Source organism: Panthera pardus, unplaced genomic scaffold (genome assembly GCF_024362965.1).
Source record: "Panthera pardus isolate Hobbes unplaced genomic scaffold, ASM2436296v1 HiC_scaffold_6, whole genome shotgun sequence".
Lineage (NCBI taxonomy): Eukaryota > Metazoa > Chordata > Mammalia > Carnivora > Felidae > Panthera > Panthera pardus.
In genome coordinates, this window is record NW_026526991.1 from 125,456,906 (window position 1) to 125,474,018 (window position 17,113).

At 42.5% G+C, this 17,113-nt stretch overlaps 1 protein-coding gene across 1 annotated transcript in view; it reads left to right on the forward strand.

The window, feature by feature from the left end:
* The window catches only part of CUBN (cubilin), a 273,842-nt gene that overhangs the window by 101,290 nt on the left and 155,439 nt on the right, over nucleotides 1-17,113 (forward strand). The window contains exon 28 of the mRNA XM_019460669.2: nucleotides 2,101-2,251. Coding sequence (XP_019316214.2) covers nucleotides 2,101-2,251 — 151 coding nt within the window. The remainder of the gene's footprint in view (nucleotides 1-2,100; nucleotides 2,252-17,113) is intronic.

A 17,113-nucleotide genomic window follows, 5' to 3' on the forward strand; every position in this document is an offset into this window, starting at 1 on the left:
CGTGTTTGTTCCATTGTTTTTGTTCATTGAAGATGTATTGGGAATGTGCCCTCGACAAAGCCCTGAACTAGACAGAGGAGACTGGGAGAGGTGCTCTGGGCTCTAAGGAAACCCATAATCAGTAGGGGAGATGAGGCCCACATGGCTGGCAGTAGAACAGAGGGGAATGGAACCATTTCTACAAAGAAGCACGAGTACAAGATGAGGGGTTTCAAAGGAAAACTAATTCGTGAGTGAATCCCTAGGGATTAGGGAAGGCTCCATAGGGTGCTTTGTAGAATTTGATGATAAAGTTTTCCGTGCTCTCATCAATATGTTTCAAACTATATCATACCATTTCAGTAAATGAAAATAATTTGGCCAATTTGGAACTTACTGAATCCAGATTACACATGTACCTACAGACATATTCATTCAAACACATGCACTCACACATACTCTTATATATGTGTCCTCTACAGGAGAATGATCAAGGAAGTCTGTTAGTTTATGATCAGGTATTTTCAATTTTGTTTCATGGACAGTTCATCCCAAGGGTAACCAGAACAAAGTAGACAATAATGTGGACGTTAGTAGAGGAAAAGAAAAATATAATGGCCTGAGTCACGAGGAGCCAATTGTTTTGGATTATCATGATCTTTCCTGATTGAAAGAGATATGGCAGAGAAGTTTATTTATTTTTTAGTTTAGAGGTGTATATCTGATGAAATGAATAAATGAGGCAGATAAAGGGTACACGACAGGATATACAAATACCTCAATGGGAAAGTGAGCAAAAACCACAGCAGAAAAGTTCCAAGAGAAGAAATATAAATGCCTAATAAGCACGAAAAACCTTCAACCTCAAAGTAACATAAGTTGAGCCAATTACAAAACCAAACATATTTTCCCTATCGGTATCAGCTCTAAAAATAATAGCAGTCATGGGGTGCCTGGGTGGCTCAGGTGGTCAGCATCCAACTCTTGATTTCAGTTCAGGTCGTGATCTCACAGTCTGCGGGATCGAGCCCGCATCGGGCTCTGCTCTGACAGCATGGAGCCTACTTGGGATTCTTTCTCTCTCCGTCTCTCTTTTGACCCATATCCCATGCACGCGCGTGTGTGTGCTCTTTCTCTCTCCAAAATAAATAAGATAAACTTAAAAAAGAATAGCAGTTGTAATTGCCAAAGTCCCATTGTAGTAAATTGCTGGTGGGGGATACATTGGTATAAACTTTCTGGTAAGAGACTTAATAATATAGATCAAGAGCCATAAAAGATTATATTCTCTGATTCATTCCCCTTATAGGAATCTTTCCTGAGGGACATTTAAAATATCAAACAAACATCCATATTGGCAAAAAATTGGAAATGTCCTTAAATGAACAACAATAGAGTATTAGAAGCATTTTACGCCACCGTTAAAAATGTTTACACAGAGTATTTGCTGACATGCTTAGAAAAAAATAAGGAACACACTTAAATGTATAGCCCAAGCTTGTACACACATATATACCTGGACACATAGGTATATGTATACATACACAAGCAATGAAAAAAAAATGTTGACAAGAGAAACTTCTGGTTTTAACAAAATATTAACAGTGGTTATCTTCAGTGGAATTAAATTTTGTATTCATTTTTTACATAGCTCTCTAAGCTGTCTAAATGCTTATGTTAGTATTTATATATATTTATATAAATTAGTATTTATATATATATATTTATATATATGTATCTTTCAATTATAAGATTGCTGTTCAACGAGCATCTCTTATATGTCATTAACGTGTGAACACATCTCATCTGGCCCACCATTTCCTTATTCTGTGCCTGGATTACACTTTCGAGGGAACTTGCTAGGCCGACATAAAACCAAACACTAATATTTGGATTTCCAGATTTATTGGGCTTAGGACTCACCCATAAAGTCTCTCTATATAATCACCTATTTTTAATTTGTTAATTCTTATATTAAGCCTCCTGTGTTCAAACCACCTTAGCAGATTTACCCTTAAGCTCAGCCAAGGAACAGCTTTTGCTACATGAACAGACTTTACTTTTTCCCCGTGACACACCATGTAAAGCTCCCCACCCTGGGAAGTTTCTCCTTGATTCCAGCTCTACGACGGCCCCCAGCGGATGGGGCGCTACTGTGGAGCTGACCTACCGCCTGCAGGGAGTACCACGGGCTCCAGGCTTCAAGTGCTGTTCCACACCGATGGGGTCGGTCACCATGAGAGAGGATTTCAGATGCAGTGGTTCATTCATGGTAAGCCCTGGGCTGATCTTAGTTGTATTGGATATTTGATACTTGACCAAGAATTCTTCCTTTCCCAGCTCTCACTTTGGAAACGATACCACCACAAATAATGGGACTTGGGTCACAATCTGGTGCAAGGCCTTGGAAACCTTCCTCAGACACTGGAGGGTTAATCCCGGCAGGGTTAAGAGAGGACAGCACTTGGAGAGCTGCTGAAGTCAGTGCAACAATAAATCACCCAAGAGAAAGGAGGGGAGCAGAGTGAAGTTTCTGGCGGGAGAAAGACCTGTCCGTGGGTGTGGCAAGCAAATGGCAAGGTGGCATTGGGGTCTCCCAGGGGGAGTGGAATGGAAGGAGGTCCCAGGCTTATTCTGACATTAGCAGAGAAGGAAGGGTGGGGATCAAAGGGCAAGAATGAGTCAATCCAAGAGAGAAGGGGAAGGGCATGCTTTGGGCTGAGAGGGGAGCAGGAGTAGAGAACTCACTGGCACTAAGCCAGGGCATGTGTTTTACCTGCCAGACAGAGTAGGGCCACCCACCTACGAACTGGTGCTTCAGAAAGTAGGTAGGGATAATTATTCCTTTGAGGATGAAAATTCATGTTTAACGAGGGTCCTGAAACTTGTAGATTGACCTCTTGTGGCTCAGTCTAAAGGGAGTAGGCCCCAAAGTGGCGATTCTCAAGATGTGGTCCCCTGAGAGCAGCATCAGCATCACCCAGAACTTGTTAGAAATACAAATTCTTGGGCCCCATCCCAGACCTGTGGAAGCCCAATAACCTGTGCCTGAACTAGTCTCCCTGGTGATTAAAGTTTGAGATCCACTCTCCCAGAGTGATCCACACCTAACAAGTATAGTCCTTGTACGGGACACCTGGGTGGCTCAGTCTGTTAAGTGTCCGACTTTGGCTCAGGTCACGATCTCATGATTCATGATTTGAGCCCCACGTTGGGCTCTGCGCTGACAGCTCAGAGCCTGGAGCCTGCTTCGGATACTGTGTCTCCCTCTCCCTCTGTGCCCTTCCCCTCTCACGCTCTGTCTCTCTCTCTCTCTCTCTCTCTCTCTCAAAAATAAATAAACATTTAAAAAAACAAAATAAGTCCTTGTGACTATTATAGTAGTAGTTCTCAACCAAGGGCTTGGGGCTCACTGGTAGAGTTGCGATATTATACCAGGACTCACACGCAGACATGTAAGCTGTGGCCCGACTGTCAAAGTCAGGGGTGAGCCCAAGGTGAGCACACATAAATGTGTATTGTGGTTGACTGTTGAGTGTTGTTAAAATCATAGGCCATTTATTATATGAATCATAGCGTTGTACATAAGTGAGTACCCTTATTGTAGACTTGAGTGTTAGGTGTTCTGTTAATATGAACTGGAGACAGAGTCTATTTCTGTTAAAAATACAAGTGTGGGGCTTTCAGCATTTAAAAGTATTCAGTGGTAATCCACAATGCTCCTTATAGCTTGAAATACAGATTATGAATTCCCAAAGTGAACGAGCTATGATAATTAAGCCTGTGGGATTTCTGGACTGTTCTCTTCATCAAGTGGGTAGATTTAACCTTGGAAGGTCAATTTATTGATCCGTTAAGTGAAGGGACTGGATTGATTTATCTGTGTACTGTCGTCCATCTCTAGTATTCTGTGATTCAGAAATGGCGTGATTCTAAGGTAACTAGAAAACAGTGTGAAAACACCTAGAAGAAACAGGAACGTCTTGAGAAATGACCCAGATTTTCAAGGGCTGGGGATATTTTCCAGACAGCGCTTCTCAGACTTTCATGTGCATGTGAATCACTGGAGGTCTTGTTAAAATGCAGAGTCTGATACAGGAGGCTGAGGTGTTTCGAAAAAGCTTTTAGGTCGTGCTGATGTTGCCACCCTGTAGACCCCACTTTGAGGAACAAGGCGAGAGCAGATGTTAAGGCGGGAGAAAGAAAATGGTAGGAAGACAGCATCTCTAGAGACTAGAGGAAGCTTGTAAGGTGCTTCAAGGTCTTGGTGTACTAACGGCAGAAAAATCTCACCAATCTCTCAATGTCAGGAGGATATGAACTAGGGCCTCTGTGAGAAAGAACCTTAGTGCTTCCGAGATCCAAAGGGGAGAAAGCTTGCATGTGAGACAGAGGTTGGAAAGGAGGAAATGGTAACCAGGAGGGTTATCTAGGGTCCTCAACCCTAGATACACATTGGAATTGCCTGGGAATTGTAAAGAGAACCCATGCCTGGGTTTCAGCCTTCAGAGATAGAATTCAGTTAATCCTTGGTGGGACCCTGACAATTGTTAATTTAAAACACCTCCCTAAGGAATTCTGCAATGCATCTAGGGTGGAGGGTTTTAGGAGCAGTGATTTTGTTGATGCTGGTTATATTTTTCTTCTCAGTGGGTTGCTTCCTCTCCCTTCCAGGCTGTTCTAGCTATCCTACCTCAAGGCCACACTTAAGAAGTGTGATTTCAAGGATGTTATTGGCTACACTGGGTTATTGTATCACTGGATTCTTCTAGCCAACATGCTAGACACAGTTGAATCCTCTGCTGAAAGCTTTGAGGTTTTGTTGGGAAAATTTTTTCTACTAGCTCTATTTTGAATCTGTCTTCCTTTGGAAAGGTCAAAGACACTCTCTGTCTATTCTCTCTTCCTGTTTATTATTTCACAACTTTCTTCCAATTGCAGAAAACTTGCTAAGCTTGGAATCAGAGTTGTACAACCAAATTTTGATGGCTGGGACCAGAACTGAACTTTTTTTTTTTTTTAACTCTATGCTGTCCACTATATATAAATTACACTTCAAAAGAACCTTCTTTTTTTTATTTTTAATGTTTACTTATTTACTTATTTTGAGAGAGAGAGAGAGAGAAGTGCTAGCAGGGGAGGGACAGAGTGAGAGAAGAGAGAGAGAAATTTCCAAGCAGGCTCTGAGCTGTCAACTCAGAGCCCAACATGGGGCCTGATCCCACAAACCATGAGCTCACAATGTGAATCAAAATCAAGAGCAGGCTGCTTAACCAGCTGAGCCACCCAGGTGCCCCTGGGAAGAACCTTCTGGAAAGGGATTCTTGGTAGTCTAGATCAGTGCAAAATTAACTATCATATACTATAGTTATACAACACTGCATGTACACAGAGTTTCTACTCTGCATTTTGATGTGGTCTTTTAGCTTGAGATAGCCTAAGGAGAGAGGCCAACAGAAAAGACGAGGGTCAGAGAAGAGTTTTTTGATGGGAGAGGCTCCCACCCTTCTTACCCAGCAGAGATAGACTGAAGACATAAATCTGGTTTCACAGATTTATGTGTCTGTGAACACACAGACTGCATGTTCAGTCCACAGATATTAAGGAGCTGTTTTGGGCCAGGTGCTGTGATGGGGCTGGGGCCAGTGTGTGACTCCCACCTGCAGGCCTGGTTCCTGGTTTTGTAGAGCCACGGGAGCACAGAAAAGGGAATTTGATCTAGACAGGAGGTCAGAGAAGTCCTGCGTGAGAATAGGACCCATGAACTAAAATCTAAGAAGGAGCAGGGGTTACACAGGCAAATAGGAGAAGGAAAAGGTTTCCCAGTAGAAGAAGGTCCCTGTGGGGGGGAGAAAGCAGGGTCAGTATGGGGGACTCAAAGCTTGGGGTGGCTGGGGTTTAAAGTCAAGGGGAGGAGTGCCGGAGACCTGAGCCATGGCCACAGCATTTGGGTCACTCACAGTTAAGGGCTTAGTCTGGTATGGGGCCACACCCTCTCTTCATGTAAGTCCTTCAGATTTCAGAGAAAGGAGTTCTGATGAGACCTTGAAGCACCGAAGCAACACCGCGTGTTGTGGGATTCGAGATACAAGCTAAGATACAAATACAAATAAATGCAAAAGAAACAGATGCAAAATCCAAAACACATTTAAAAACTGGTCTCAGTGTGAAAGTACCGTTGAGTGTGCTTGTGCGCGTGCCTATGTGAATGTATTTCAAGAAGTACTTCTCTGCGCAGCCCCTCCCGACCTCGGTGTCAGAGTGAGGATCACATGGCCGGGGCCCAGGCCACCAGGCCTGACACTAGCCCTGAGGCTCCTTTTCCTTCCCTGGCTGGAAGGAAGTGTCCCTAAACCCCTAGCCTCTCTTCTTTCGAGATGTCTCATGTTAGGCTCTCGGCCCCCGCCCCCTAGCTCTTTTCCAAACTGTGCGGTAAGAACCCCCAAAAGCTCTTCACTGAGAATTCAGAATCTACACTGGCATCCTTTCCCGAACATTGCTACTTAGGGAGAATTCTGCCCCCCCCCCCTTCCCCCAACACTTCATTTATTTTGCCAATTAATAAATAAGCCTGTTTCCAAAATGTGCTTCTTTGTCAACTGCACAGATCTCCTATTTGCTCTGAAAGCACGGATCTACAATCAGGCTTTATTCGTGGGTCCAAATTTAAAGCGGCTCTGTAGATGGGAGATTAAACCGCACCGCCTCGCCTTTATGTGAACCATCAAAGAGAATCCCACTCTGGAAAGAAAGAAATGGCCACAGTTGCCCTGCCTGGCTAAACGGTTCCCGGTATTCAGTGTTGACAGCATTGTCCAGGGGCTGCATTCGGCCTCCGGGGCCTCCATCTGGGTTGCTAAGGTCTCTTGCAAGCTGTGTGAATAGAGGCCTCCCGGCCAGCCGTGCACAGCCCACGCCTCTTCGGCTGCCCCTCCTGGGGGCCCTCTTTCACCGGCAGTGGACTCCGGTGCACAGACAAGGGCAAGGAGCTTTGTGAGTGAAAAAATGACATTTGCAAAAGGAGAGAACCCCTCAGCTGGGAATAGCAGGGGAAGGGCTAAGTGGCATGTGATCGGGAGGTGATGTCACCCTGGTTTTTCACAAAGCAAAGTGTGGCCTTTTCTTTGGGGAGATAGATGACATCAGCCTCTCCAACGGGGGCCGGTTCCATTTTACCTTCTTTGTAGCTGTTGACGAGGTTTCCCAAGGCTTGAGGGTTTTCAGAAATCGGCTGGGGGAAAACATTTAAAAACCCTTATCAAAATCCTCCTCGGCTGCTTTGGTTTGAACATGAGCCAGTGCCTCCTTGAGTACCTGTGACCGTGTGGCACCGGATGAAAAGGCTTTAAAAGAATGTATTTTTAGAGCCCTGGCAAAGCACCTCCATGAGGTCAGCAGTGTTTCTCTTTGACCTTCCCTCCGCTTCTCTTTCCCTCACATGGTCTTTTCAATGGTTTTTGTTTACTTTGGGTCTTTCAGGGGAATCCCTTCTCACTGGTAATTTTTTATTCCTTTTGTGACTGAGAGTATGTGTACTGGGGTTTCTGGGAGGTTTATCCTTTGAGGACAATTGTTTTATCTTTTGTGATCATATTATCCATTTGCCTTATGGTGGGTCATCCCTCTTCGTGTCCGAGGGTGAGTAAACCTGGCTTTTTATTTTGTCTTGTTTTGTTTAAAGTTTATTTATTTATTTTGAAAGAGAGAGAGAGAGAGAGAGAGAGAGAGAGAGAGAGCAGGGGAGGGGCAGAGAGAGAGATGGGGAGAGAGAGAGGGAATCCCAAGCAGGCTCTGTACTGACAGTGCAGAGCCCGATGTGGGGCTCAAACTCACGAACCATGAGATTACGACCTGAGCCAAAGTCAGATGTTTAACCGACTGAGCCACCCCAGACCTGGCTTTCTGAGGCCATCCAGGCCTGCTTTCCAAAGAACAGACCGTTTGCAATTGTGCATCGTGTTACAGTGATTGCACATAGCCTTTGTAAGCAGGAATTTATCAAGATCGTGTTTTTAATTCATTCAACCTACCAACCAACTAGCATATATTGTTTTCACTACCAGGCTCAGCGCATGATGTTGAGAATATAGAGAGTGTATTAGTTTGCTTGAGTGGCCATGAGCACATATGACAGACCGGGTGGTGGGCTTACACAGCAGAAACTTACTTCTCATAGTTCTGGAGGCCTGAAGTCCAAAATCGAGGTGTTGGGCCCTGAGGCCTCTCTGCTTGCTTGCAGATTGCAGTCTTCCTGCTCTATGTCCTCTCATGGGCTTTTCTCTGTGAGCACACATCCTGGTGTCTCTTCATGTATCCACATTTCCTCTTCCCATAAAGCCGTTAGTCAGACTGGATTAGGACCCACCCCTAGGAGACCTCATTTTGACTTAATCACCTCTATAATGGCTTCATGTCCAAATACAGTCATATTCTAGGTACTGTGGGTCAAGACATCAGTATAAGAATTTCAGGGGAGACAGCTCAGGCCATAACAGAGAAGAAGGAGAGAGCATCCTTGACTTTAGGGAGTTAGTCATCTAGTAGGGGAGACAGACAAATAAACCAACTGTAGAAATAAATCCATAATCCATGATGCTGTGGGAGCAGAGGAAATGGGCGATAGCCTGAGGGAGTGTGGGAGTCTCTCCTGACAGCTTTGGTACTTGAGCTGACTTTTTTTTTCTTTTAGTGTTTATTTATTTTTGAGAGAGAGAGAGAGAGAACAGGGGAGGGGTAGAGAGAGAGGGAGACACAGAATCCAAAGCAGGCTTCAGGCTCTGCCCCTTAAACTGACTCTTCAAGAATGAGCAAGAATTGATCAGTCAGACAAATATCTGGGAGAGGAGGACATTTCTAAGTAGAAGCAGAGAGGCTTGGGATAGCACCAAAGTTTTGTAATGGGCAAGTATTTCAGTTAGAGCACAGCTTCTCAATGTCAACTCTAAAGGCGTGAAAATTGGTTCTTAGGAGAGTGAAAAAAAATCTTGTGCTTAACGGATAAAGCTCAGATATGTATCATACATAACATATAGTATATCTGTAATGTTAACACTCCATGGCAGAGAACCTGGGAAAAAATATCTAGGAAGGTTCCCTAGAAGGGCAATAATGAACAAACAGTTGGGAAACACTGAGCCACACGGAGCGGTGGGGGGTGGCATGAGGGGATGTGGTCAGATATCAGTTGATAAGAACCATTGCAAGAACTTGGATTTTATTTCCTGTGGCCTGTCCCAAGCCTGCCTCTGCATGATGAAGGAATTCACAATAGTCTGGAGGTATGATGATCGCAGTGAAAGTGATTTTATGAATTGTGGTCAGCAAAGATCCAAGGCACGCTCGCAAGGCCGGGATGTGAATCACACCGTCTGGTCCTAATGTGAGACAGAGGCCTTTCTCTCTGCTGGTGACGAATTGCTTTCATAGTGTTACTTCCTGTTGGGCGGTGATAGATATAATGTCGTAGAGAGAAACTGGTTTGAAACACCCGTCCCTGTCTGCCTTTAAAGTAAGCCTCATTGACAATCAAGACTGTGCCTTTTATTCAGTAAGTCAGTAAGCAATCTCTTGGTAAAGACAAATGGGTAAAAACATAGGCTTCTGTGATTGTCTTATTCTTTAGTGTGATATAAGATAAATCCTGTCCGGTTTGGGTAGAAATTTAAGTAAAAGAGAAGCTTTTAAGAAACATTAGTTCTGTTTAAGTTAAAACTTATTTCCATAAACACTAACTAGGCTTTCTTTTACATTTATATGTGTTATATCCTATCCTGCTTCCCCTGGCTAGTTCAGCCTATTTGGTATTTTGAACTTTTATCTTTGCGATACCCACAGCAAAAGGACAGTCTTAGTATAGAACCAAGAACAGATTTCTGCATTAGGATACATTGTCTTATTTTTATGTATGGCAAATTCTCATATATCTTTTTTGCAAAGAAGCTCTTAATGGATGATGCTAATTTAAAAAAATCTGTTTATAAATTAACTCACGTTTGTTAAATTGGGATAATAATTTGCTAAAAAAAAACCATGCATCTGTTTTTGCATTGGCTTGAGAACTTTTCCACCAAGGTCCTCATAATCTGAGACAGCAGTAAACATATGCAGACATTTCAGAATGAGTGGGAAAGCTAAATCCTGACGTTATTTGCCTCCTTGACAACAGAAGATACACATACACACAGTTGACCTTCATTTCACGTTGGCTCTCAGTCTTGCAACCAGGGAGGGCCTTTTAGCAGCCTTGCATCCCAATTCCCATGTCCCTACTATTTGAAAAACTTTTGAGTTCTATTTCCATTGCTACTCTTTGAATCAGTTATAAAAAGAAAGAGAAAACAAAATAAAACAAAACAAAAAAAAACAACCCCATACAGCCATGACCTTCCCAAATCACATATTGCACAATTTATAATAGTCCTTCAGATTTGGGCCAAAGGAAGGGTTTTCTTGAATCTTCTATTTGTGTTCTTGTTCCCTGGCAACAACATCCCTGATAGATATTGCACACACTTTCCAGGGGATTCCACACTTTTTCATACAACATGAAAAAAAGAAACCACGCTTTTTTTTTTTTTTTCACAGTTTCAAATTTTGTGGCAACCAAAAATGACTAAACCAACACAGAACAAGCACAGTGTTCGGTGTAGAGCATTAATTTTTGTCCCCAGAGGTTTCTCTTTTTGAGCATTTACTTAAATATTGCCATATTTATCTGTGATATTTATCCAAAGGCTTATTTTATTTGTATGCCACTGTGTACTCAGAGAAACCAGTGCCAGCCTTCAGTGGCATTAATTCACATGAAAAAGAAGGGATCTCTGGTGTAGGATAGTAACTACGTTCTAGAAGATTTAATAAAATTTTATATTCTCTATGTAAGTCATGACATTAATATATTTTGTCCATGATTTTTTTCTCCCAGTTATACCTACAGACTCCTCACAAGCTCAATAATATATAGATTTTACACTTAAATGTAATGTAATCTTAAATTTAAGACGTTATGATAAAAATAAACCACACTGCCATATAAAGAATAAACGAAAATGTGATTTAAGTGCTTGGTCCATTAATTCAATTGACATCTCATTTATTATTGCTGGACCAAGTAATTATTTTAAAAATGTTGATGTTGTTTGGAAAATGTTGATGCTATCATTTTAAGAAATATTTACCATGCGTTGAGCCCTGTGATTAGTGCTTTTAATATTATCTCATGTTTTGTCTAATAATTCTCTTCTGTAAGTGCCATCATCCCCACATTATGGATAAGAAAACCGAGGAAGGAGTCTTAGAGAAGTTAAACAAATTGCCCAAACTCACAATTCCAGTAAGTGATGGAATTAGAACACAAAAACAGTGTGTGGTGTAGAACTCCAAAGCTCCTATGTTTTAAGTAGCTGCGCTCTGGGATGTCTGGGTGGCTCAGCTGGTTAAGCAGCCAGCCCTTTTTTTGTCTCAGGTTGTGATCTCAAGGATCATGAGTTCAAGCCCCATGTCAGGCTCTCATGCTGACAACGCAGAGCCTGCTTGGGAGTCTCTATCTGCCCCTTTCTACTTCTCTCTGTCTCTCAAAATAAATAAATAAACTTAAAAAAAATGAATAAACAGCTTCATGTTGCCTATTTAGTAAGAAAGTTTTCCCCACAACTTTTCATTGCAGAAAAGATTAAGCTATATTGCAATGCAGAAATGGCCAATGTTTATAGCAGGTAATTTTGCAACTAAATTCCCACTGAGGATAATGAATGTTTTAAAATGAACATATACACTCTTTCCCAGTGAATAATATTCTGGTTCCAAGGCCTCTCTACTAGACTACACAATTCCTTTTTTTCTTCAGGTTCAAAGAGCAATAATGGGGGGAAGCATATTACTTAGCAAATGACTAGTTCAAAATAGCTGATGTTATTTGTCCTTCAACACAATATCTGCTTTGTTACTCATTTAGAAAGTGCTCTTGTTTTGGAGTTGCTACATATGGTTGATGGAATCATATGCTTCTGAGCTGGGATCAACCACAGAGATCATCTCATCTGTCACTATGGTTTAGCTGCCCAAACTAGTTTACAAGAGGAGTTTTATTAAGGTGAAGAGTAAAAGAATGGCTGCCTCTCAAATAGCTTGGTTTGACTGGAGGTCAGCAATGGGGGACAGAGTGGATCCCCTGATTTGGTTAATGTAGGAGCCCAGCCCCGAGAAAGTTCTGCCCTCCTCCAGAGAAACTTCCTGGCCAGGCTGGATGCCTGAATCAGCATTTGCCCTGCGAGCGGACTGCACCCCTTGGTATAATTACAGAAAACGATCCACAGAGCATGGATGGTTGGAGGACATGACCACCACTGGCATGGTGGTCCCTCCCACATCTGCCCATGTGTCCATACGGAGCACCCTCACTGTGCAGGAAACGTTCAGGGTTGAGGAAAGAGAGAGAAAGAAATGGTGGTGAGGGTGATGCGGAGCCCTGGGGGGTGGAGGGGAGGCTCCTGAGCTTTTCCTTATAAGGATACTGAGGGCCAAAACAATTACACCAAAAGAAAGCAGGATTAGAATGAATACTTTTAAATAGAAGTATGAGTGTTGACCTTGGAAAATCACATCAAGAGAACACATTCCCTCAGTCTTTGCTTATGTGGGGGATTTCATAAAAGAGCTATTAGTAGCCTTAGGCAGGACTACTTAGGTATTTTTTGGGGGAAATTAGTCCAGTCGCCTTGGTCTCATTTCATTTCCTTGGAAGATATTTTACACTATTTTTAGACGTTTTGTTCAGAAATCTTCAATAATTTAAAACGTATAAGAGAAAAGGACTGAGTGATTGACTTCTCCTGAATTGTAAGCAAAGAATTGCTACTGAGAAACCATTGTTTAATTTGGCTGGAATGAGTAGATTAGGAAGAAAAAAGGCATATTAATCAAAATGAAAAGATGACGAGATTGGCTATACTTCTCTGGGTCAAAATGAAAGATTTTTATCCTTTCATGTACAGGAAATGAAAATTTATACTATGTGAAAAGTCCCCAAATGTGGCTCCATTGGGTTCATTTCTCTTTAGTGGGGTACTAAGGCAAAATACTTCAATATTCAGCCTCCGGATAGCTCAGAGAGTCAGAGGGCTACGATAATCTTAATTTTGAATATTTCTGTGACATCTTATATTGTCATTTAGAAGTCATTTTATAACCATGGACAGACTCGAGTTTGAGCTCCTCGCATCTGTTTTCCAGGTCATTAACTTCGTGGTATGATTTTATTCTTTCTCTCTCTTTTTTGTCCCTACCATTGAAAACAGATCCCTGCTGTATGGAAATTAGTCAGACAAATGATTATGTCAGAGTATGGAGTTGGGATGAGGTCCTTATGGAAGAGGAAACTTTTTAAACCTTTACTGATTTCTTGGTGCTAAAAATCATTATCCTTAGTTCTTGGCTTTGCTTTTCTCCTAATGTGATACTGAGCCCTAAGTCTGTCTGTAGCTTCTTCAACCGTAGACTTTCCTGAGTCTGAATGAGTGTGTCCTCTCAAAATGCATGTGTTGAACCCTACTACCTAAGGTGATAGTATTAGGAGGTGGGGCATTTGGCAGGTGATCAGCTCATGAGGGGTCTGGGATTAGTCCTAAGAGTTCCCGCTGCCATGTGATGTCTGTGACCCAGAAGAAGGTCCTCACCCTACCATGAGGGTACCCTGATCTCAGACCTCCAGCTTCCAGAACTGTAAGAAATGAATTCCTGATGTGTATAAGCTATTCGGTCTGTGACATTTTGTTATAGCAGCCCAAACAGGCTGAAACAAACCTTTGCTATCCTCTAACCTTATCCTTAAGCAACCATTATCTAAACCTCAGTGTGATAAATGGGAAGTAATTGATACAAGAAGGAGCAGGGAGAGCTTACCAACCCATGCTCCTTCAGATGTTACACTCGGAACGGCTGTCATTTTGCGTCTGTCTTTGGGTCTGGCCGCCCTGTCTATCAGGAAAACAATGGGGGTAGATTAGCTTCCCTAAGGCTGATGTAACAAAATACCACAAACGGGGTGGCTTCAAACAACAGGAAGTTATTTTCAGACTTCTGAAAGCTAGAAGTCCAAACTGCACATGTCAGGAGGGCTGTTCCTCCAAAGGCTCTCGGGAAGGATCCTTCTTTACCACTTCTAGCTTCTGCTGGTGGCCGGCAACCCTTGGCTTTCCTTAGCTTCTAGATGCATAACTCCAATCTCTGTCTCCATCTAGCCTTCTTCCTTCTCTGGGTCTGTGTCTAGATTTCCGTCTTCCTCTGAGGACACCAATTATACTGGCTTTCAGCCCCACGCTAATCCAGTGTGACCCTCATCTTAGTAACATCTGCAAAGATGCTGCATCCAAATAAGGTCACGTTCACAGGTCCAGGTAGATGTGATGTCTGGGGGACACTATTCACCCTCGTACATGAGCTTCTGCAGCTTTTGACAACGTTCTCTTCTCTTGGAGTCACCATGCTTTGTCTTCTTTCTTCTTCCTTTATTCTCAGGAGAACCTCACGTCCTTGGTCTCTCTGTTACCTGATCTTCTTGTCTGGTTTCACCTGTGATTGCCCGATCTTGGGCTAACCCACAAAATCCCCCAGAAAATTAATATGCACATCCTTAAGATCAGATCATATCCTTAAAATCAGATGGATTCTAGGGGCTCCACCATTGGTCTTGACTTCAAAGAGTCTAGTGATCAGATTTTCATGTTTTTCTTTTAGTAGGATAGATACCTACCATTTGCCTTTTTCCTGCATCACGGGAGAACAGCATCCACTTTTAAACTACTGAGAAATTAACTGGTAAAATCAGACCAGATATTGCTGACTTTCTGTGGCTCTTCTACATGTCACAGGCACCTTTGAACAGCTTTGGCCATTTTAGGGAGCTCACACTTCTCTCTACGTCTGCCTTCTACCCCATCCTTAAATTTTTCTGGTCGGAATTGCTTTAACTACATTATTTGCATATCTCACAGATGAAACAGAAGTGAGGCCTCTGTAGTCCACGGAGCAGTTTAACCTTGCCTTGGGTTGGACCATCCCCAAATTCTGAGTTCCTAAGTTACCATTTTACATCCTACCTGCCCCACCAGAAGAATTCTGGCAACTTCCTCCTGCGACCCCACTGCCTCCACATGCTGCCTTGTAGCATGTCAGAGGGGAGTTGGGCTACCCAGTAAGGCACCCCTCAAGGCATTATCAGAGAGAACATTTTTAATTTTTAATTATAGAAAAACAACACATGCATCAGTTATTTTAATGAAGTGTATGGAGCATCATGGTTTACTGTGTGTAAAACTTATTCTTTCACCATATTTTGGCTTTTCAGCTCCTTTTTAACATTGACCACTGACTCCTCACGTGTTTCCCTCAGAAATTTAAGGATATGGGTGTGAAGATGTCCTGTTTGGATCTGTTCTCTTCCTTTTCTTGCAGCCTCGGTGGGCCTTGAACACACCAGTTCCACGCTGACAGTCCTCCCAGTGCTATTGGTTTATGGAAAATAGTTCCAGAAAAATGCCAAGTATAAAGTAACAACTACATCTGAGCAATCGTAGGGAAATACAGAGAGAGCTTTAAACACTTTGTGCCTGGGATTCCATTTCCCTGTTTCATTGCTGGTTTGCTTTTATTAGAACTTTTTTATTTAAAAACAACAACTCAAAACTCTGAGGATGGAACATACGTAGATTATGCCTCATTTTTATGTGTGCATTCTGAAATTTTATAACTTGCTTGTTTTAGACCAAGAGAAAAAAACAATGATAGCAAAGTCCTTTTATGAAAAAGATTTAAATGATCTTCACAAGTAACCAGGTTTAGCAACAGCTTTTAACTCTTCCTTGTTATGAGTTCAGTAGATCAACGTGCTTCCTGATGATAAGGTAAGCACTTCCTTTCAGCTGATGACTGGGAGTTTGGAGGAAAATAAATCAAATAGATTATCAGTCACCAGTACTAAAAGTTTTAGAAAGATTAACTAATTAAAACTGAAAAACATGTGATGCTCTGTAGGACCTTATTTTATTCCAGTTCAGCTGATGTCTAATAATGTTAATATATTAGATTTCATCAGATTTGCCGCACGTTAAATGAAAAAAGTTTTTGCTTCATTTATTTTTTTCAGGTTGCTGTGGTGATTTTCCCCTCACTAGATGGACAGAACAGTAATGAGGGTGGTGTTCAACACTGCCATTCCGATGCTTTTGGGCTCAAGTGTCCAAAAAGCACAGTGGAAAGAACACAGAACTGGGAGTAAGGGGCGTGGGGGTAGGGGTGGAGGAGGGATGGATAGAGATGGGGGTAGCCTCAAATGTGCCATTTACAAGGTGACCCGTGAGTCCAGTAGCCCTCTGGAGCCTCACTTTGCTCAACTCTAATGTTGATTTATTTATTTATTTATTTATTTATTTATTTATTTATTTTTAAATTTTTTTTCAACGTTTTTTATTTATTTTTGGGACAGAGAGAGACAGAGCATGAACGGGGGAGGGGCAGAGAGAGAGGGAGACACAGAATCGGAAACAGGCTCCAGGCTCCGAGCCATCAGCCCAGAGCCTGACGCGGGGCTCGAACTCACGGACCGCGAGATCGTGACCTGGCTGAAGTCGGACGCTTAACCGACTGCGCCACCCAGGCGCCCCATGTTGATTTATTTTTAAGAGAGACAGTGTGAGCAGGGGAGTGGCAGAGAGAGAGGGGGACAGACGATATGACGCGGGCTGTTTACTGACAGCAGCGAGCCCGATGCAGGACTCGAACCCATGCACCATGAGATCATGACCTGAGCCAAAGTTGGACGCTCAACCAACTGAGCCACCCGGGCACCCATACTTTCTTTCTTCATCTGTAAAATGGGCCTGATACAATCATTCTTGCCTCTTGTATAGAGTTGTTAGGAATGTCAGATAAGATCGTCATGTGCTCATTAAAACTGGTTTGAAAAACCATGAGCCACCCTGCAAATATGAACTATCTTTGCTGTAGCTTAATGAACAACTGATTTCTTACCTTTCATCGAGTATTCGTGAAAGCTATTTAGCTGATATGGTGATTCCACCTCCAAATTTTTCTCTCATCTCACCTCATATCTGGATGAATTTTCATTAAATTATAACGT